The 21,940-nt window shown below is 56.7% G+C and overlaps 7 protein-coding genes across 7 annotated transcripts; 4 read left to right on the forward strand and 3 right to left on the reverse strand.

The window, feature by feature from the left end:
• Positions 1–159: 159 nt before the first annotated feature.
• GLRG_10801 (uncharacterized protein) lies at positions 160–1,871 on the forward strand (the record flags this gene model as incomplete). The annotated part of the gene is made up of 2 exons (XM_008101486.1): positions 160–1,228; positions 1,306–1,871. The coding sequence occupies 2 exons, from the start codon at positions 160–162 to the stop codon at positions 1,869–1,871; spliced, it is 1,635 nt and encodes a 544-aa protein (XP_008099677.1).
• A 362-nt stretch (positions 1,872–2,233) lies between these two features.
• Positions 2,234–4,054, reverse strand: GLRG_10802 (uncharacterized protein; the record flags this gene model as incomplete). The annotated part of the gene is made up of 1 exon (XM_008101487.1): positions 2,234–4,054. The coding sequence occupies one exon, from the start codon at positions 4,052–4,054 to the stop codon at positions 2,234–2,236; it is 1,821 nt and encodes a 606-aa protein (XP_008099678.1).
• Positions 4,055–6,029: 1,975 nt separating this feature from the next.
• Positions 6,030–6,618, forward strand: GLRG_10803 (uncharacterized protein; the record flags this gene model as incomplete). Its single annotated transcript, XM_008101488.1, has 3 exons — positions 6,030–6,120; positions 6,176–6,265; positions 6,320–6,618. The coding sequence occupies 3 exons, from the start codon at positions 6,030–6,032 to the stop codon at positions 6,616–6,618; spliced, it is 480 nt and encodes a 159-aa protein (XP_008099679.1).
• Positions 6,619–7,953: 1,335 nt separating this feature from the next.
• GLRG_10804 (uncharacterized protein) lies at positions 7,954–8,586 on the forward strand (the record flags this gene model as incomplete). Its single annotated transcript, XM_008101489.1, has 1 exon — positions 7,954–8,586. The coding sequence occupies one exon, from the start codon at positions 7,954–7,956 to the stop codon at positions 8,584–8,586; it is 633 nt and encodes a 210-aa protein (XP_008099680.1).
• A 1,260-nt stretch (positions 8,587–9,846) lies between these two features.
• GLRG_10805 (uncharacterized protein) lies at positions 9,847–10,653 on the reverse strand (the record flags this gene model as incomplete). Its single annotated transcript, XM_008101490.1, has 2 exons — positions 9,847–10,435; positions 10,568–10,653. The coding sequence occupies 2 exons, from the start codon at positions 10,651–10,653 to the stop codon at positions 9,847–9,849; spliced, it is 675 nt and encodes a 224-aa protein (XP_008099681.1).
• Positions 10,654–11,062: 409 nt separating this feature from the next.
• On the reverse strand, positions 11,063–15,229 carry GLRG_10806 (WD domain-containing protein; the record flags this gene model as incomplete). The annotated part of the gene is made up of 4 exons (XM_008101491.1): positions 11,063–11,908; positions 11,970–13,719; positions 13,772–14,799; positions 14,855–15,229. 4 exons carry the CDS (start codon positions 15,227–15,229, stop codon positions 11,063–11,065), a joined length of 3,999 nt encoding a protein of 1,332 aa, XP_008099682.1.
• A 673-nt stretch (positions 15,230–15,902) lies between these two features.
• On the forward strand, positions 15,903–21,932 carry GLRG_10807 (uncharacterized protein; the record flags this gene model as incomplete). The annotated part of the gene is made up of 3 exons (XM_008101492.1): positions 15,903–18,810; positions 18,863–19,326; positions 19,377–21,932. 3 exons carry the CDS (start codon positions 15,903–15,905, stop codon positions 21,930–21,932), a joined length of 5,928 nt encoding a protein of 1,975 aa, XP_008099683.1.
• Between the last annotated feature and the right edge of the window lie 8 nt (positions 21,933–21,940).

Genomic DNA, 21,940 nt, shown 5'->3' on the forward strand with positions numbered 1-21,940 from the left:
GCCAGCGATAACGTCGCCCACGAGGGGCATCACATGTCGCCCCATGACACGTCAACGCCTGGAAATCCGCGATCCCGTCAGAGGAGCGCCACCGTCCGGAGGCACTCGTCTCTGCCCGCCTCTGGCCCAGACTCCCCAACCCGACGTCGCATCTCTACCATGGACTCGAATCAGAGCACGCTTGACGAGGTAGCCGTCGTGGACCCCGAGTCCTCATCAGACGAGACCATCGTCCCCGCCGACACTGATGGCATCGCTCAACAGACGCATCTTCCAACTTCGCCCACCGAGTCTACCTTGACCAGCTTTTCCTCTCTCACTGGTAGAACTCACGCAGCCAGTGGCTCCAGCGGCAGCGGCTCAACCATTACCCAGGCGTCTTGGCCGAGGCGACGAGGAAGCGACAAGTCGAGGGCTCAAGACAAGTCCTACTACTATCACTACTCTAAAGGGCGTCAACGGAGTCGTTCACCCAAGGCGCAACCACTATCCAGCGTCCTCAACTACCTGGAGCCAGACTCCCCCGGCGTTACCCCAGAGGCCATCCAGCGCTCCGTCGAGCAGTCGTCGTACTGGAGGATGCCCGACGCCTCGAGCTTCCAGTCGCCGTCGACGAGGAGCACCAGCTCAACCGCCTCGAGCAGCTTCCAGTCCGACGTCTTTTCCGAAATGACTGGCGACCATGAGACAGACCGGAGCAGCAGCCCGGACCAGAGCGCCTACGGCGACTTGCCGTCCATGCCCGGCAAGTTCGAGGTGCAAATGGCCACGGCCCAGCGTCAACAAGATTATCGCAGCTACGGCACCCCCGAGATGCCGCGGGGCACCGCCAACTTCCCTCATCTCCCCCCGAACGCCCTCCAGCCGCGTCTCCCCGCCGTTCACCACGGCCATCCCAAGCACCTCCCGAGGGCCGAGAAGCTGCCGCTGACCGGCTACGAGCTGATCGCCTCCAAGCTGTGCGCCGCCGACTCGGACAGGTCCAGCATCAAGCCCATCTACCGCCGCTTCGAGGCCCTCAACCACCGTCTACTCCTGCACCTTCAAGACGAGCTTGCCGAGCTGGAAGAGCAGCTCCATCGCCTCGACACCGCCGACACGCAGACGCGACGCATGCAGAACTGCATCTTGCCCGCCTCCCGGAGACAGGACGCCCTGACAGCCGGCGAACTGCAATGGCACAAGACGGACGTGCTGGGCAAGATTGGCTACAAGCTCAGCCAGTATAGTGAGTCCCTCCTCCCCTCCCCCTACTCCCATCTCCTGATGGTCACAACCGCGTGCATGTGTCCTAACGCGCTACAGACCACGTCCTCTCGTCCTTCAAGGACACCCAGCACCTCCCTGCCCCCGATCCCCAGGACGTCGACTTCTACCGCGTCTACCTCGCCAACCACAACCCCATCGTCGAGATCGAGGCCCGTTTCCTCGAGCCCACCGACGACCTCGTCTCCCTCGCCCGCCCGTCGTCCTCCAGCTTCTCCCGCGAGCCCGGCGCTTCCGGCGACGACCTCAAGACCCCGCAGCCTCGCGCGGCGCGGCTGCCCCCGGCGGACCTGGGGGGCCGCAACAAGGCAGAGCGCGTGCGCCGCCTGCTGGTCGCCGCCCTCACCGGATTCCTCCCCACCGTCGCGCTCGCCTTCGCGGCGGCCTTCCTGCTTCCCATCCTCGCCTTCGCCGTGATCCCCGGCTTCGTCGGCCGGATGGCCGTCGTCCTTCTCGTCGCCGTCGGCGTCGCCGCCGCCGTCGTGCAGGCCGGGCTCTTCAGCGGCGGTGCTGAGCGGCCTGCCGAGGTCGCCGCAACCGAGGGACTCCTGGCGTCGGGTGTCTATGTCGGCGTCATGGCCGTCGTTGCCGGGATATTCGGGTAAGACCCGTCACGTCAAATTGGGCTGGACTCGGGATATAGGGACTAGAGCAGGTAATGATTGAATGACAACGATACCCTCCATTAGACCCTGTTTTGGCATGATGCCCAGTCTCTCTTTCTAATACGCAAAACGGTCTTTGGCCGCGTGACTCTTTTGATGGTACCAGCTGTTCTACTTACAAATCCTGCTTCTTCTGTGATGTTGCTGTTCTGCTCATTTCCTAACCAGCCTTCAACCCTGCGATCTCAACGCCGTCTGTCATCCATAGCCTCGATCCACCTCAAGGAAAACATGTATCCCGTCGAAATCAAGAAAACAAGAGGCACGTCACCCTGAAGCGATTTTATCGAGCTTAACCCCCCCTAGCCCCAGAAAATGCCGTCAAACACTTCAACAGCGCCAGCAGGGACCGCCGGGTCCGCGCCACCCATGCACTCCTCCCACACGGCGAGCGGGATCCGCTCGCCACGGAAGCGGTCGAACGGGTACTCGCGGAACAGCGGGATGCCCCGGCGCACCAGGTTTTCACCTAGGAACGAGAGCAGCTTCGCCTCGGCCGCGCTGCTGAGGCCGAGCACAAACGGCGCGCCGCCCAAGGAATTGAACGCCATGTTGTCGTCGATCTCGGACCGGGGCAGGAAGTACTCGTCCTCGTCCTCGTCCTCGTCGTCCTCGTCGGAGGTGGCGATGGCGGTGGGGTCCCCTCCCCCCCTCCTGCCGTCCGGGCGGTGGAGCCACCGGGGCGCGGCGCCGGGGGAGAAGACGTCGAGGCGGCGGTTCCAGAAGACGTTGCGGCGGAGGCGCGCGTCGGACCAGAAGACCCAGCCGCAGCGGCGGAAGGCCTCGCGCAGTTGCGGGTTCGTCGCGTCAAGGTGCCGCCAGGCCGTGTTGGCGGCGACGTCGTCGGGAGTGTGGCGGATGTAGGCGAGGTCAGCGTTGGTCCGGAGCGGGCGGACCGCGGCGTTACCGCCGTCGAGCTGGGCCGTGTCGAGGACGCGGAAGGAGAGCCAAAGGACGCCGCCGTCGACGTCGCTGCGCGTGCCGTAGGGGCCAACGTACTCGGCCTCGTCGGGGTCCGCCATGCCGTTGAGGAGGACGTGGCCGTGGGCGCGGATCCAGCGGCTGTAGGTCGGCGCGTCGGAGCGGAGGAAGTGCTTGAGGAAGGCGAGGCCAAAGGTGGCCGTCTGCTTGACGAAAGTGGCGTGCTTGTCGTAGCCGGCTAGCTCGAACTTGGCGCAGGGGGTGCCAGGGTTACGCTCGGGGCCGATCTTGGTGAACCATTCCGTTTCTTCGTCGTCAACCTCGTAATAGTCATCGAACGGTCCGCGGCTCAGACGGACGGATTGATCAACGCGCGCGGGGTCGAGAAGACGAGAGCGAATGGAGTTGGAAGACATCGTATCAAGGACGTCGACGACGTGCGTCTCAAAGAGAATGGTATGCATTTCCCCGACGTACATCTGCACGCAGAATACCTCCTCCACCTCCCAGGCCTCGAAGAGAGCGTTCAAGAGGAGGAACTGCTCGGTGAGGGTCCAGAGCTGGGCGCCGGGGCGGGCGCTGATGACCTTGCTCAGGAGCTCAAAGCGGCAGAACGCCCGGAGCAGGCGGACACGCTCCTCAGGCTCGTAGCGCCAGATCTCCACGGCGGGCCGGGGGGCCTTTTTGTACCGTCGGTCGTACGCCCACGCGGGCAGGCGGATCTGGTCGGCGACCTTGCCGACGGTCCCCGTGAGGGCGGCGAAATCCTCGGCGAAGGGGATCGCGAGCCGGTGGATGAAGACGTGCGCGGCCACCTTGTCGTCGTCGCCAGCGCGGTCTCCGAGGCGGTTTGACTTCCAGTCACGGATATGCTGAAGGATCGCCGCCTTCTTGGCGGCGTCGGAAGGATACCAGACGGCGGTCGGGAACATGAGGGCGGCGAGCGCGTCGGGGAGGAGCGCGCGCAGCTGCGCCGGGCCGAGCTCGGTCTCGAGGAGCTGCTCGAGGATGCCGTGGGTGCCACGGGCGGTCTTGGCCATGATGGGAGACGCCCGGCTGATGGCGTAGACGTCACGCCGGTTGTCGAGGTCGTCGAGGATAGACTTGCGGAGCTCGAAGGGCATCTTCATGAAGGGATCGCCGGCCGAGGTTCTGCTATCGGCTGCCTCGCCGCCGACACAGGCGGCGGCATTGGGGTCCATGGTTTCTTGACGATAAGGATTTTTTTTGGGTCTGTGTAGTTGGAAGACTTTCAGTAATAGAAATGGTAGCTGAGGTCATTACAATCTGGCTGGATGAAACAGACCTGTTTTCCAGTGATGATGTTGTTGCACGCGACCGGATGAAATGGGAAGAAGGGGGGAGAATCCAAGGTCAGATGAACTATCCGGGAGAATTCTGCCTGTTTGTTTGTTCTTTTTCCCATCAGGACCTTCTGTGAGGATGGCAAAGCGTATGGCTGCACCTTTTCTCTCCTGGTGGAAGGAATCATAGACCCTACTTCCCTGATTCTGCCGTCAAAGCCTGCAGCACCAAGCATCCCCCAGCTCCTTCTGGTAAATGGACCATCTTTTCCGTTGCGTTCGGAGTTATCGGGTTTCTTTCAGAGCCCCGTATGCTGAATTTGAGTTGCCGACGCTGAAGCAACTCAAAGGTGACCGGGTTGATAACCTGTGATGGGCTAAGGCTATGTGGTCTACCATACCAGGGTATTAAGTCTAAGTATTCTAATAACAGCTACTTTATTCAGGCAAAGTTGTCGTATCAGGAGTGTGAAGAACACTTTTGGAGCAGTGGGATTATATCTGTCCCTTGCTGTGACGAGGCCGAAGTCGACAAATCTGATACTTCTATTGACCTTACTCATACTCAATGGAATTAGAAAATCAACCAACACAGATAGCTCCGCTTTCTTGCGTAGCAGAGCCAACCTTTCGAAGAGTTCAGGTAACTCCTCCTGTTTCTGAGTAGGATATATGTTGTTTGTGGTCTGTTGCATTTTATATCTAGTGGTCATCTCCCATCATCTTTCGCAAAGCTCATTATCTTATGTACAATCTTCTCTAGTGATATGATGCTATGTCACTAAATGTGCTTCCATTTCTTTGAAGCTGTGTTGGTAGATATGCAGCCATGTTGGTGCAAAAAGTAACCTGTGGCCTTTCAAGAGCAAGGAGGACGCCGTTAATAGTCCTACCCTAAACTAACCTCTTCCACGTTTTGCGTCAAGTCAGAAAGCAATCATCACAAAAGCACCACGCACATCACTGCTCTGTTGTCCCAACATCAAGGCCATCAGATGGCTCATAGAGATTTAGTCTCTTGCATTCTTTCAAACAGAAAGCCTTTCAATCAACAAATCTTTTCATGGACCACAGTGATTCTGTCAGCCATAAAGGCATCTAGCCATTACATTCTGCACCTCTCACTTACTCAAATAATGTTCACAGGCTTCCATACCCGCCAGACTTTACTTGCAAAGGATAAACATCTCAACAAGGCCACCATTTCCTAAATGGCGCCGGTTCTCGCCATTTCATCGGATGGGTAGTCACTGTGATTCTTCCTCTTTTTCTCTCGCCCATTTGACTCGTTTATGCAAACCTGTCTTACTCTTCCATCCTCTTCCGTAGAGGTATGTATTACTGCCCTTGACTCAAGGCACACACAATTCTCTCAACAGCATCACCACCAGGTGTCTTCGTGACCTGCTCTCGCCTTTTCAAGAAAGAAGGCAGGGCACCCGCATCATCTCAGTCTCTCAAGTCCTCACGTAGGGCAGTCAACCTGGCAACAAGCCCCAATCGACCAATGACAAAATTGAGGCTCACAGTTTGTGTTTTCCTTCAGTTGTGTACTTTATTGACGTGATGAACTGAATGAGATCTGCCCGTCTCTCTTCAAGAGACTGACACGGCTGATCCCACAATCAGCCAGCTTCTCCCTTCTCTCCTATAAATACCTCTTCTCCTCCCTCCAACTTTCTCCCATTTTCTTCTCTTCTTCTCTTCTACCCACTCTCATCAACCTCGCTTTCGCCTCTTTGCTTCGCAGCATTCCAGCCAAGTTACACACAACTACCTGCCTCAAGCAAACAACACACAACCCAACACTGTAAGTTGATCCTCTCCCATTCTCATCTCGGCCTGCTTCGTCTCACAGTCTTCAGCATTCAAGATGAAGTCCACCATCATCCTTGCTGTTGCCTCTGGCATCACCTTCGGCGTTGCTGCTGTCAACGAGGATGTCATCCGCGTTGACAACATCAGTAAGTACTTTCCATCCTGGCTTTTGATGATTCACTTCGAGCTGATACTTTCCAGACACCATTGAGCCTGCTCTCGAGCTCACGACTATCCTTGAGGGTCCTGGCGCTCTCGTTCCCACCTCCGTCGGTGGCAACGGTGTCACTGGTAAGTTTTCATTTTCGTTTCATCACAATCACAACTCTCTGACAGTTTGTCCAGTCATCCAGTCCACTGTTTGTCGCCCTGTCACCACCGAGACCTGCGAGGTTATGGACTTCACTTCCACCTTCCCGGTCTCCAAGGCCACCTCCGCGGTCTCTTCTGAGGTCACTACTACCTCCATCACTGAGCAGGTCACTTCCAAGACCTCTGAGGCTGCCACCACCTCTGGCACCAAGGTCACTCAGTCTCTTGAGTCCACTGGCACCGTTCAGACTCCCAGCGCTTCCGCTGCGGCCAACATGGAGTCTGATGCCAGCTGCTTCTGGGCCGGCATCGCGCTTCTGATTTTTGTCTGAGATGCTCAACCTTGCTTTGTCTCTTTTCTCTGCTTGGCATGTTCATCAAGTGACATAGCTTAGCGCATTGGGAGGATTGGCATCAATGATCACAGAATGGAATGGATTCGGAATTCTTCGGATAGGCGGTTTGGGAATCATGGCATAACCGGATAAGGGTTTTCTTCTCGCCTTGGTACACATAGCCCGGGATACAAAAACGAGCTTCACGTCTCACAATTTTCTGTTTTTTTGATGTTTTTCATTGCGTGACTGTGATTCCCAATGTGCCACACAGTTGATCTGAAGCTTGCTGTTCCTTTCTGATCCGCAGCGACGCGAAAACGAATGTCATGCTTCGCTGTGACCCGAAACCGTTTTGGCATATTTCACTGGGTTTGATGCCTGACGCGTGTGGCCTCTCCAAATGAAGTTGATCACCAGATACACTTGGATGGTGTTGCGACATATTCGGCTCGAATTTAGTGTGTCGCATCATCCACATTGCTTGAGAAGCCTCCATGCAAAATATTGTCTTCTGTCATAAGATATGAGGCGTTGATTGCTGCCCGCAATTGACGACGTTGTTTTTTGCGACATCTTCACCCTGGACGGAACTCCTCTGTCTGTGACAACGATCTCAGGAGACGGATGAATCATGCTGTTGTTTCTTCCTCGGTATTGGGTTGCACCTTCAATACAACGTTTGGGGAGCAGTTTTTCCAGGATATGCCCAATCTGTTACTGGGCGCCACGCCCTACAGGTACGATCCCTCGACTTGGCTAATCGCTTTGCCATCATCAGGCTTTCAATGAGGCACGACTTCCAGCTAACTCGGAGGTAAAAGTGGACACAGTGGGCAAGTCGAAAAGCATACGACGAGACGGCTAATATGGATTTGTGGTCATTCCCTTTCGCCGCTGATTAATTCTGCTCGGGAAGCAGCAAACATGATGGGGATGATCAGATGCCGCTCAGCTTCTTCTCCAAGATACACGGTCACCTCCGAGCTTGATCTTGAATGGAGCGGCATCTACCTCCAGCAGTTCTTAGAGTTGGGTGAATTCTCGATTTCCAACGGTCCTTCCAACCTTATTATTCGTCCATCCTGGTTCACATACAGAGGAACTACAAACTCAACAACGAGCTTTTGCCGGTAATTCGATGCCTACACCATATAAATATACCTGGGACCCTTCTCACACAGACAGAATCTCACTCACCTTCTCAAACAACCGATACTCAACTCCTTCATTCCAACACAAACAAATCCCAAGACGCATCGTGAAATTGCGGACCCAGCCACCACTAAACACATTCTCTGGGCACCGAATCATCAGCATCCTTCTGACAAAATGGTGACTACTCGTCACGTTTCTAAGCAGGTTCCTACCGCACGCCGATCACACCTCCAGAACTTTGATTCGCAGAAGTGGCAGGACACCGAGGTACAAGTCTTGTTCATCTTCAACTCGCCCGACGGCGAAAACACCGAGGATGAGGACATTAAGTGGGAAGCCTTCCTTCAGGTCAAAGTTCGAAATTTGCCGCGGCTCATGGCAGAGGGTTTCTACTGGAACGAAGCCAACTTGGAAAGGGAGGCCGGCTACATTGAGCGGCGTCTCCTCAAAGACGACCCCTTCAACGATGACGACCGCTGGTCGTGCTGCCGCACCTTTTTCCTCTCGGACCTGAGCGACGACCCCCAATGGGCCGCGAAGCTCATCGTCTACGCGGAGAAGTTGACTGTCTTGTCAAGCTTCACAATCACGAACATCAACATGGACACTATGGATGGGGCTGTCGCGTGTAATAAGGTGGCTGATGAGCGCAGCGCCACACGTTGGGTTTACTTTTGGGATCGTAACTATCCGGAAGACAACTTCAACGCCATCTATGACGATATGCCGTTGGAAGGATGGTGGCCATGGCCCAGGGAGGAATTTGACGATGACGATATCACCTTGGTGAACGTAGAAGATGAGTGATGAGAGACTTGGATACCTGGTCAGTGTTGATCGAGATATAGTTGGACAATTTAGTGAAAATCGTATCAGTTTGGTCGACAGGGGATAAGACTCAGATCCATGTTCATAGTGATATGTCCGACTCAGCCGTACAGGGCCACACATCTCGCCCAGGAGCGAACTGGAGGCTCACGCATTCTTGTTAAGATGACGTGGATATCAAGTGTGACGACGACCATCAAGAGGATGGTGGCAAGAAAGTAGATGGTGTCCTTCCTTTGACTAAATGCTACCGCTTGTCGTGGCGTGATTTACTATGGGAGGATGATGCCACGGTCATGTATGAAGCCTCAACGGCACAGCTTGGACTTCCAAGTTCCAACACAAAGCAGCCACGTACCCCAAGACCGCTGCCCATGAAACGGCGCTTCGAATGAAAAGGTGCTTCGAAATTGCGAAAAGGAAAAGGCGGAGGGCAGAAGCATCGATTAACATGTCAGCGGAAGGTGGGAGTTGCTTAGGGGCACAATACTTCGTGCTCCCGGCCTCTGGGACAGAAAGAACATCATGCCAGACCGGGTTCCTCGCGCCACAACTGCAACTGGATACACGATATGCCCCTGTTGCTTTCCCTGAACATTTCTATTCTTTCCACAACAACTTGCGACTTCCATGATGCCATCTTAAGTGTGCAAATTCGGATGGAAGGAAGCTATCAGAAGGAAGTTCGCATCTCCCTCAACGACCTATTTCTTATCGTATCGTCTTGGATCTCTTTGTCGTTTGCCTTCTCTCTCCTTCCATCAATCCTGTCATTGCTCTCATTTATTGTTGTTTGGTTGTCAGCCATCAGGCAGTAAAAACCAATCCCATTCTCGTTTTGTTATGTTTTTATTATTAGCCATATGTAACAAACTTCAATATCCGTCCTCCAGTAAAACCTGGTGGGCCCGGATCGTTTTTTCCAGTTGTGCTACCAACTGTCAGGGTATGGTGGTATGTATGTATCTTGATTGGTCTGTCTATCTACGGTATGTATTGCCAGTATTGGCCGCTTTATGTAGCCAGTGGGCTTACGTAACAATGGCCTTTCTCCTATGCCGTTGATCCCGTACCCCATGCCGTCTTCACTTGCGTGGTGTGCTTTCAAAGGGATCTTTCTTAGTAATTTGATTTCATCTCTGGTTTCATTCATCCGTGGTATCGTCCAAGTTTATCTCGTCAAGGGTGTACGTCCCGTCCTTCGCCCCATCGTCGTCAAACCACAAACACCTTCTGGCATCAGTTCGGCCTCCCGACACCGGCTTCCACCCTCCGCCTCTCGACAATCTCACAAACCCAACCCCCGAGCCCGTCCACATCCCCCTCCCCATCCCCGTCCGCCTCTGCGCCCCACTTCACCCTCCCTGTCGCCCGGTCCCTCCCCTCCCAGAACCAAACGACCTCGAGACCGCCCAGCACGCTCCTGACCCGCCTGCTCAGGTTCCCGAACCCGCGCACGCCGCGGACGCAGACCTCGCGGACGGCGCGGCGCTGGGCGGCGCCCATGCGGCGCTCGGTGAGCAGGTACCGCTCCATCAGCCCGGGGGTCTGCCAGCTCCAGACGCACTCGCGGTACGGCATCAGCTCCGTCTCGTGGTACAGCTGGCGGCAGACGCGGACGAGCAGCGTCAGCCCGCGGCCGAGCACGTGGCGCCGCTTGTAGGCCCAGGGGTTGGCGGCGGGCCGCAGCGCGACACAGTGGAAGGACGAGGTGCGCGGGTCGAGGCGCACGTGGATCCGGCGCGCCGCGAGGAGGTGCCGGTAGATGGCGTTGCGGACCTCGGGAGGCAGGCGGAGGAGCGGCGAGCGCGCGCGGTTCAGGTCCCATCTGTGTGTGTGTATGTGAGCATTTTCGTTGCCGTCAGCCCAGCCGACCAACGGACAAAAAGCAACGCGCCTATCGTGTAGAAAGACTGCAATGGTTGGGGAGGGGCATGGGGATGAAAAGATACAAACTCACAGCTCGGCTTCCCTCGAGCCCGGCTCGGGGAGGTATCCCAGGACCCCGAATCGGTGTTGACCTTTTCCATTTCTCGAAGAATGCATGCGTCGAGGTTGCCAACAGCTTCCGAGCGGGTGGAAGAGAGGGGGAGTGAGTGAGTGACATGTCGTCCAAACAGTGTGTGGCGGGGGATCAACCAACCGGCCGGTCCGTGCTCCCCCCCCCCGCCCGGTACGGTACGTACTTGGCCAATTAACCTACCTAGACCGACCGGTGTCAGAGTTCCCACTGGACACAACCCTGTCCGATGTAAATGCGACTCTGCCTGTATATACGCGGGGCATGCGACTGATATGCGAGGCTGGACCACCTTCTTCACTTCTTCTAGCACAGTGACACGATGAGACGGATACACCGATGACGGACACAGAAGAGAAAAGAAAGATGGATGGGTGTGGAAAAAAAGATGGCTTCGCCGCCGTATGCATTCGTTCACTGATATTACAACTATTCTTACGCTGCCACCTCGACCACGTGTTTGCACACGGGACACCCCTCCCGGATTCGATCCTTCAGCAAGCGGGCGTGTGTGACCTTGGACCCCACCCGGCACCCGCTGTTGATGGCCTCCTCGCTGTTGATCCCGTAATCGTCCTCTTGCCTCTTGCCGGGGAACAGCATCTCCAGCAGATGCGACAGGTGGAAGACGTGTCCGCAGGCGAACCCCACCAAGGTCTCCATCTCATACTCGGTGAAGGACTCGCGACACTGCGCGCAATGGCCTGGCTTCGGCGGCTCGTGGATGTGGCCCGGCTGCTCCGCTTTGGGCGCCTTGAAGAAGCTCTCCTCAATCTGTTCCGCGCTGACTGGCGGGTGCACAACGTCCTTGACCTGCACATCCACGTGGTCTGCCGACTGGACGACAACCGCGAACTTAATGCCCTTCCGTTGTCCGCTGCGGAGATCGTTCTGCGCCGCGGCCACTTCGCTGCGGAGCACCCGCGCCACGCCCAAGCTGATGCTGTACTGGATCTCGTGCTCCTTCATGATGTGCTTCAGCCCCTCCCTCAGCCCTTGGATCTCCAGTCCCTCGGGGATGCGACGGACGAGTTTGATAGGGTTGATGGCCGTTCCGACCTCCTCGAGAAGGCCCTGGATGAAGCTCGGCTTGTCCATGCTATAGTCCAACAGGTCATCCCAAAGGTCAGGGTCGTCCTGTTGCTTCGCGAACTCGATGGCCTTCTTCACGTCTCGGAGTCGATCGATAATTAGATAGAGCGCGCGCTTCATCTCTCCTATCTTGGAGTACAGATGGACCAGTTCGTCATAGTACTTGTACTTCTCGCACTCTTGCACGGCCTGTGGTTGTTAGAAATAGGAAGAGGGGGGAAAAAAAGGGTACATGCTGGTGGCTTCTCACCTTTTCGAATTTGTACGAAGTTGACGATTTCAAAAAGCTCATCAGGAGCGGTTGCTCCCACTGTGCAAAAAGCTCAACAGCAAGGTCTGCGAATTCGTCCACTTGTGACTGGCTGTCCATCAACAGTCTGTCTCGCGTCTCGCCGGAATGCTCCTCGATCCCCTCACCCTTGTACAGGGCACGGAGGTAGAAGAACAGGTACAGACGTAGATTTTGTGCCTGAAGCTGCGACACAACGACCGAGGGTTTGACGAGACCATGCTGCGCTTCGTCAGCAAGCAGCGTAATGGCCTCTGACGTGGCCTCCTCCAAATCGGCCTCCGACAAGAACTCGCGCTTGTCGTTTGGCACCCGCAGTCCAATGAACCCGGGAATATCGTCCGTCACCGCCTCGGCGAGATGGTTGTCGCGGATCAAACGGAAGGCCGAGTCCGCATCTTGGAGCTTGATGTAGCATTTGAGCGACTCGCGGAAGCGGCCATTTGCCTCGTGTAACCGTGCCAACGACTCCATCACGATCTTCCAGTCCCGACCCTTTTGCCCCCCTTCAATGCTGTCTTCGCGGACGTCGCGGTACTTGAGTTGGTTGTCCAGAGCAGTGGTGACGGTCTTGATGTCAAAAAGGTCTGTCGACCAGCGATCAAGCAACTCTCGAAAACGGAGCTTGTCCACTTGTATGTAGTGGTTCAAGACGACTTCGTAAATGGTACCAGGAATGGGCGGGTACATTGGCTCAGATGGGATGTAGTCGGTGATCTGGTCAAACTTGTCGGCACCGGCAAACGTCCAGACCCATTTCTCCCATCTATCCGAGGATCCGAGTACTTTGCCGCAGACCTTGCCAGCCTCTGCCCAGTTACCGGCTTCGATGAGCTCCCGTATCCATAGCTCGCCGATGTGTCTCTTCTTCCTTTGTGCCGACGAGTTTGGCTGTCTCGCCATCCCAGAAGATCCCATCACAGACGAGGCATCGTCGAGGAGGTCCTCCTGACTGCTCTGCTTCCCATCCGGAGTTTCCGGGACAAGCTCGTGGAGGTTCTCTGGGGGTGACACCATGATCTCCGGATGTTCGTCGAGTAGCTCCCAGGCCTTCTGATACTCCTGATGCTCCAGTAACCAGCCTAGGTGGTCGCCAAGGTCCCGTTTGGTTGCAAGTATGAAGTCGAACGGGCTGTGGATGAAGATCTTCACCCCTGGCTTGACGAGGTTCGGGTGCACTGTCGGTGTTCCCAATTTTCGGCCGCCGCCTGCGGAGCTCGGAACCTGTGTGCTCGAGACGCCGTCTCCGCTGTGTCCGCTCCTGATGCTTGCGCCGGAACTAAATAGCGATTTTGGGTTAATGGCAGCATTCCACATGTCGGAACCAAACCCGGTAATGGCATCCAACGCGCCCTTGGATGAGGCCACGGCGGAAGCTGCATTTTGTGCCGGTAGCACCCCAAGATGGTAGTCGCCCGACGTAAGCCTCTCATATCTGCTCACGCTGAGGCCATCTTTGTCGATTTCGGCTTGCGAAGTGAGGTCGATCAGCCGGAGCTCCGGAGGGAGGTTGTTCTGGCGCCGCTTGATCCCGCCGGATGGCTCGCTTCCAGCCGAAGTGGAAGATATCTTGGACTTGTGGCCCTTGACAACCTTGTCATCATCGCCGCCGTCGCTGTCCTCGTCGTCATCCGGTAATACATATGCTAATACAAGGAGAAGATTTTGGGTATATAACGAAATTCCAGAAATGATGCAATCCATACGAAGGCTGCATCGCGTTAGCCTCTCTCAACCAACCATGGCCTACGTGGTTGACTTACTGCTTCGCTATCTCGGCGCGACCGATCGACTTTTCGCCAGCCCGCTTGCCGGTGCCGACACTGCCAGGGTGGACGTGAATGATCCAAATGGTGCCGCCCCAGCCGACGAGGAGTCTCTCAATCTTTTTTGTGCTGGATGCAGATGCTTGTCTCAAGCTCTCGGTCGCTGCTGATGCGGCTACATCTGTTCGTCCAGCCTCGTCATCTTCCGTTTCCACAGCCTGCTCGTCAATCCACTCGACGCGACCTTTCCAGACACTGGCCATGGTCTCCCACTCGTCTGTTTGGGGGCGGTCTACGTGTCCAATGCGCTTCCAAGCATCATCGGCGTCGCTGCTCTCGAGATGCAGCTTGGACCGCATGATCTTGACGCCGTGCTCGTTGAGCCAGACGACATATTTGCCAGATAAGGACCACTTGATGGTACTGATTGTACCCTCGCCAGAATGCAGAACCACGTCCTTTCCCGTGTTCGTCCCTAGGCCCATGCTACCTAGCCAGCCAGAGGCTGTGGCGGCCGCGGTGCCTACAGTCGTCGAGGTGCTTCGACCAGGTTGTCCGCCAGAGGTAAGAATAAGCTGGCCGGCGAGACCGCCCGAGAGATAGGTCCGATCGTTCTTGTAGTCGGGGGATAAGGCTACGGCTTGGACGGGGCGGGCGAAGTTGCGTAACTGGATATCTTTGGTATCTACCAGAGAGAAGATGCACACGTTTCCGTCCATGGACGAGGTGGCGATGTGAAGATTGTTCGAAGGGATGTTTGGAACTGGAGAAGGTTCCTTAGGCCTTCTCGAGGCGGCAGCTGGCGACGTACCCGACTGACGGGATACCGGGCGCTGTTTTGCGACAGTTTCGGCGGCTTCGGCGGCGAGCCTTTGCACGGCCTCGGATCTCGCCGTCGGCAGGGGGGGCGGGTTGGGGGAGATGGAGATGCTGGTGACGGAAGCGGAGTGTGCATGGTAGACTCGGAGGGACTGGAAAACTGGTAGCTGAATTACGTGGATATTGCCGTTGTGTGTTCCTATAATCTTGTCCTGGTCAGCATGCGGGCGGTGACACGAGGTAGACGAAGGGATGCGGTACCATCTTATCACCAGCTACAAGGAACGAGCTCGTGGCATCACCATTGCGGTAGATGGGCCCTAGGTGCTGTGTGAGACGAGCATATTTTAGCCTAGGCTCCTCATCCTCGTCGTCTTCATCCTCGTCGTCTTCGTCTTCGTCTTCGTCGTCCTCCCCGCTATCCTCCTCCTCCTCCTCCTCGTCGTCGTCGTCGCCCTCGTCCTCCTTGTCACGATGGGCGGCGTCGCCCTCTGTGACCCCCTGTTCGACCTTGCTCACGACTGTTTCCGCAGGGGCGCCGACAGATACACCGACAATCTCGCCGGCGTTGTCGGACTCCTTCCCCTTCTGCGCGGCGGTGGAAGGATCGCGATCGGGGTCGGATGCGTCCGTCATTGTGCCAGATGTGCCGTCAACTCGAGCTTTGCAGTGGCATGGTCGATCTGCCAGTGTCGATTGGGAGAGAATGCGAGCTCCAGGCGGGGCTTGACAGGTGCAATGGAGGGGAAATGCAGAAGCTATCCTGAGCTTCTGAGGGCGTCGGCGTCTGCGAGTCGCGGTCAATCGATCGTTCGTAGCTTAGCTCAAAAGACGTGGGTGAGTGTTGCGCTGTTCCGCTACGTCACGAGGCGTGACCGGTACGTACCTCGGTTTCCGGGAAGAGCTGGGCGCAGCTTCTGTGCTCCTGCGCCTGAGGCTGAGAGCTCTCAGTGTGTCCCGGTACATACCGTGCAGCACGCTACAGGGAGTGGGCCCCCCATACGAGCATGTCCCCTCACTGTGCAGCGCTCCAATCAGATGTACAGGGTGAGATGCCCCTCCCCCACTCAACCACTCGCTAGGTGTGTGCTGTGTGCTGTGGAAGCTTCCCATCACTCATTCGCGTAGTCGCGACTCCAAGAAAATAAATAAAAAGAAGCATCACCGCCTACACGACGCACGCACGCAAACAACAATCCCCGATCCGAGGCTGCCATGGCCAACACGCCCTCATAGGTAGGCCTCATACCCCATCAGGACTATCTGACAAGACGTTGCTCCTTCTTCATCCCACACATGGGGCATCGCAATGGCGTCAGTCAAGTCTTTGGGGCTGCACCAGCCTAGCGGACTCCAGCACGTAGCCCACGAAGATGGGCCGCCATCGGAATACTCCTGGGAAATCTTCACCGAACCCGATCACAACGAGTACGACGATACATGCGATATTGAAGATGAGCTGCTGGTCACCAAGAATTGCGTTGTCTGGAGCCGAGGAGGTGTGTTCCGCAAATCGTACAAGTTCCATCTCGAGAAGGAGCCCGTTACCCAGGCCCTCCTCGCATCCTTTCCTACGTCCGACGACGACAAGAAGAGAGAACCCAACAAGAAGTCGACCGAATCCCCCCAACAGCCTCGCCGGCTTTCTCGAGCACTCGTCGTCTTCTTGCGTACCCAGGCCCATGTCTACTTCCTCTCCGGCACGAGCCATGTCGTCCACATGCCCTTCGAGGTTGAGGCCGCCTGCGCTGCACCTCAGGGAGTCATAATTCAGCGCAAGCAGAGAGGCGACAACACTGCTCCCGTCTCCCTCAAATTCCCCAAAGTCCCGCCCAATTCCTTCGTCTCCTCGCAGATCACCCTTACCTCTCCTCGAAGCTCGCAGCACACGGTCTTCTCTGTCGAGGGCCTGAACAAGCCCAAGTCTCTGCCCTTAAGACTAGGCTCGACGCTAGGAAACATGTGGGAGCCGTCTCTCGATGAGCCTGAATCACACTGGCCGCGCCTGGTGTCCCTGTTGGACCCCTTGCAAGAACTGGGGCTCGTGGTTACCCGACCGGATGGTGCCGCCAGAGACAAGAGGAAGAAGAACACGCAAAGGTCACCTCACTTCCTCGACCCCGCCGAAGAAATCTTGCACATTGAGGAGATTAAACATCCCGGTGCTCCGAAGACCAACAACTCCGAACCCCTCATACTCGCCGTTACTATCAACCGGGAGGCCAGCACTTACGCCGTCTGGAGGGTAACGTACATCAAGAACGAGGATCCCTTCATCGGCCGCCTTAAAAAGGACAAGAGCAGAGCAGAGCGTCGTCGTAGCTCCATGCAGCCTCATTTCGCCAGCGGCGCCTCGACCCCTATCCAGACCAACTTCCGCGAAAGCTTTGGCGCTCCTTTACCAGGAAAGAGGTCTAGGAAGAGTGAAAAGGTTGACAAGGTCGACAAGTTTGAAAAGCCGCTGGACCTGGTGTCTTCCTTCGACCTCGATAAAGAGTCCGGCCATCACAGGAGACAATCCCGCCGAGTGAGCTCCATGTTGGCTCGCGCTGACCTGTCTGCCTCTCAGGAGCGTTCCGTCTTTAATGAACAGTCCTTGGTGCCAGCGCATGGCGGATCCAAACGCATCGAGTCGTACGGCAGCCAAGGACCTAGGCACAGTGGTGGCTACGGTTCTTTCAATCACAGCCAGACTATCCACCCCAGTCTGGGCAGCTTATTGGAGGCCCCAATTGACGGCGTGCTGGAAGAATTACGAGCTGGTGGTGATTTCGAGGGCTTTCATAATATGGGCTTGGACGATCACGTCTTCGATGGCCTCTCCCAGGAAATGATGTTCACCAAGATCCAGTCCATCTCTCTGGACAACTCCAACGTCCGCTACTCGCTTTCTAAGCAACCTGCTCGCGAACATTGCAACGTCTTCATCCTGACCGCGCCCCAGTTCGCCCTTGATGACCCCCTGCGCGGCGAGCTGCTCATCGGGATTCAGGATTCCCTTGATAAGAGACTGCAGCTCCTGACCATTGACCTCCAGAGAGGACCGCGCTTTCTCGTTCCACCAAAGCCTGGAAAAAGCTCGACATCGTCGGAAGATCCCGTTCGGCTGGCTTGCGGCGCGCTCCGTCGAGCCCACCATGTTGTAGACTCTTGCAAGGTGACTGATGGTGACATATCCGTCATTCTCATCCTGTCTGAAGGGCACGAGGGCCGCAGGGAGCTGAGCATCCAGGCGCCATGGAGTCAGATTACCCCCATCAACCTTCCGCTAATGTCATTGGAAAACGTCCGCAGCCTGCATTATCGCGGGCGTGTCGTCGACAGAGACGTTCGCCATCGCAAGTCCGAGGCCATCGAGGTTGCTAATGGCAACGTCAGTGGTCTCAAGTACTCCAAAGCCAAGGGGATTGTCGATATGGTTGATGGCGAGGGAAGACACCACCAGATCCAGATCCAACTGCAACCTCGGAATCCACAGGTGCGAAAAGTATTGGACGCGTGTCGCAGTATTCTTCCGGCGTCTCACGCCGAGAAAATATTCCCCGGCTGGTGGCACATCATGATGTGGGTGAAGAGCGAAGAGTTCGAGGTCGCTGACACAGAATGGTCCGCAGTGGTGATCCTGCTCCTTTCCATTTATCTCGCTCTCGGAAAGACAAACCCGACACAGAATCCTCCCGTTAAACCTACCAGACGCAAGAGACGAGCCCAGTCCGGCTCGTTTGGGTCGATCCAAAGCCTCGAGGACTGGAAAACACTGCATCTCTACGAAACCCCCAATGCGCTGGGCTGTCCCAGTTGGCAGCAGACTAGGGCCTGGGACTGGACCCTGGACGAGGACGCCAGTGACGACTATGATGGTTCTGCTAACTCGGGTCTTCGTGAGTCCAAGTTCATGTCTACCCATATTCAATATGCCAAAGGCTACTTGGCATCTCCGCTCGGTGAAAAAGCCGTTGGTCCGAATGGTTATCTGCCAACCGGACAGCAGCGCAGCGCAGAAAACCGCGGGAATTCCGCATGGAACATATTCGTTGCCCTTCATCTCCTACTGGAGGAGCAGAAGCTGGAGATAATGAGTCCTGAATATGCTTCTCCGGGAACGGCCCCATTACGCGTGGTCCTCTGCCAGATTGCCCGCTGGCTTGGATGGCACGACTTCGTGGCTATATATGAGTTAGGAATCCAGGAGGAGCTGGAGCCGCGTTACGACGCAGGTGAGCAAAAAAAGTCTTTGACGATGGAGCCACACGATGCTGACTTCAACAGAGTTCCGCCTCGAAGTACCTCTCACTCAGCCATCGGGCGTCGATTTTGACATCTTCCACTGGATCCAGACATGTCTCGCTACCGGCCAATATCACCCGTTCCTGACATTGGCCAATCTTTACCACTCTCAAACAGTAAAAGCTGAGCAAGACCATCTAAAGGATTCAAGATGGGCCTCCATCACCCCCAGAACGCTGATGTTTAAACGTCTCTTTGAGAAACTCACACCGAAAAGCAGCCCATCCAGTATGGTTGAAGCCATACATTCGGCAGGCATCAGCAGTCGTGTTCTTGAGACACTCCCCGAGGCTGCGCTCACTCCTCTGAAAGATTCGATATCAAGGTGCCAGGCCCGACCGCCAGCCTCATGGCCCAAGGACTTGCTGGAGCTCGTCAACCGCGGCGACATCAGCATGATCTTGGCACCAACCAAGAACCTGCAGAAGAGTGGCGCCAACATTCTTGTGAGTTCTCTTGTCAGTCGCCTCTTCTGTCCTAAACTGACACCCAGCAGACACCCACGCACAACGCCTCCTGGGATTACCGAACCATATGCCAGAGCGTCGATGAGCACAACAACATTGGCTACGACGAGGGCGAGGGTACCGAGCGACAAGCCGTCATACGAGCTCTTTTTAAAGAGGATCGTCGTCTGAACGAGGCTCAAAACCTCTTGTCGACCCACAAAGCCCGCGTCGTCCGCCTTGAAGCCGACCCAGCATGGTCGGAGAGCGAGTACCTCGAGAGGCAGAAGGAGCTCGTCTCCAGAATAGCCACCGGCACACTGGCCATCCCCGCCGGCCGTGCTCTCTTATACTACAGCCTGCGCTATCCACTCCTGACGCAGAAGTTCCACGTGGCCGGCTTCAATCTCAACTGCGTTGTTCGCCCAACAAACGTCACTGTCGGGGTTGACAAGGCACTGTTCACCGAGGAGAAGGTTTGCTGGGGTTTCTTCCATCAGGGCGTGGCTGCTGGGCTCGCAATTTCACCACAGGCGAAGGGTATCGATACCTCATGGATTCTGTACAATAAGCCCGGTCACGACCTCAGCAATCGCCATGCCGGCTTCCTTCTCGCTCTGGGCTTGAACGGCCACCTCAAGGGCATCGCCAAATGGGTCGCTTTCAAGTACCTGACCCCCAAGCACACCATGACCTCTGTTGGTCTGTTGCTGGGGCTCGCCGCATCTTACATGGGCACTATGGACTCTCTCATCACCCGTCTTCTCTCGGTACATGTTACTCGCATGCTACCCCGAGGGGCCGCGGAACTGAACCTGTCTCCGCTGACTCAGACGACGGGCATTATGGGCATTGGCCTGCTATACTGCAATAGCCAGCACAGACGCATGAGCGAGATTATGATGTCAGAGATCGGGCATGTTGACGAAGAAGACGAGGATGAGCCTCTTCGCAGCGAGTGCTACCGCCTTGCCGCCGGCTTCTCGCTCGGTCTCATCAACCTCGGCAAAGGGAACGACCTCCGCGGACTCCACGACATGAAGCTCACGGAAAGTCTTGTCACGATCGCCACTGCCACGAAGAAGGTGGAGATGGTCCACGTCTTGGACCGAGCAGCAGCGGGCGCGGTCATGGCGCTGGCTCTGATTTTTATGAAATCCGAGGACCATATCGTTGCCCGGAAGATTGATGTACCCGAGTCCATCGTCCAGTTCGACTACATCCGGCCTGACATCTTGCTCTTGCGCACCGTTGCGAAGAACCTCATCATGTGGAGCAAGATCCAGCCGACGTTCGAATGGATCTTGGAGAGCCTGCCCAAGCCTTACCGCAACCGCCACAAGCTGGTCAACACCTCCAAGCTGAAGAGCACCGACCTACCATTCTTCAGCATCATCACAGGAATCTGCCTCTCAATCGCACTGCGTTATGCAGGCAGCGCGTCTGCGAGGGTACGAGACCTTTTGATTCATTACCTCGACCACTTTATCCGCATCTCTCGGATACCCGCCACGCAGCGACCGCCGCCCCTTGACCACCCCATCTACGACGAGGAGCTGGCTCGTTCGAATGCCCGCATGTGCCAGGACGTCCTTGCGCTCTCTGCCGCGATGGTTATGGCGGGAACCGGTGACCTCGTCGTGCTTCGTCGTCTCCGTCTGCTGCACGGCCGGGATGACCCCGAAACACCGTACGGCTCGCACTTGGCTGCCCATCTGGCCATCGGATCGCTATTCCTCGGATGCGGAACGGTCACATTTGGCACAAGCAACATGGCCATCGCCAGTTTGCTCATCGCCTTCTTCCCCATATTTCCCACATCGGTCATGGATAATCGGTCTCACCTCCAGGCCTTCCGTCATTTCTGGGTGCTGGCCACGGACCCCCGCTGTCTCGTCGCCAAAGATGTGGCTACGGGCCAGCCCATCTCGGCTCCCATCGAGATCCGCCGGAAAACGACGGCGGCGCAGGAAGAGGCCGACGCGATCGCCACCGTCCGCCACACACCCTGTCTCCTGCCCCCGCTCGGAGAAATCGCCAGCATCCGCACCAACGCCGGGCCGGCGTTCTGGGACCTCGAGATCGATTTTGAAAAGAACCCGTCGCTTGTTGACGCCTTCCGGCAGAACCAGAGTCTCTATCTCCGCCGGCGTCCCGCGCAAGAGGCACCGTTCACTTCGACGCTACGCGCCCTCGGCCGCGACGCGCTCGCCGACGTTACCGACAACGGCAAACGCGATCCCCTCGAGTGGGTGTTCGGTCTCGACGCTCTCCGCGACCTCACATACGCCGAACGCGCCACCGTGCTCGACCGGACCACCTCGTCCGAGGGTGCAGGCGGCGAGAGCTCCGGGTCGGCTGTGGACGCGCGTCTCGTGCTGGAGCGCAGCACGGACGGGTCCTCGAGGGAGCGGCTGCTCGGGCTCAAGATGCTGTTCGAGTGGGCGGACCGTCGCGCGCAGCTTGACCGCAGCTCGTGGGCCAAGGCCAAGAACGGCGGCGACGGCAAGGAGGGGGAGAAGAATCAGGAGTGGTGGATGCGGGATAGCGTCGTGGAGGAGATCAAGGGGCGGGTGTTCATGGCCGGGCGTGAAGACGGGCCGTAGGCCGTCTG

Source organism: Colletotrichum graminicola, assembly GCF_000149035.1.
Source record: "Colletotrichum graminicola M1.001 genomic scaffold supercont1.67, whole genome shotgun sequence".
NCBI classification, from domain to species: domain Eukaryota; kingdom Fungi; phylum Ascomycota; class Sordariomycetes; order Glomerellales; family Glomerellaceae; genus Colletotrichum; species Colletotrichum graminicola.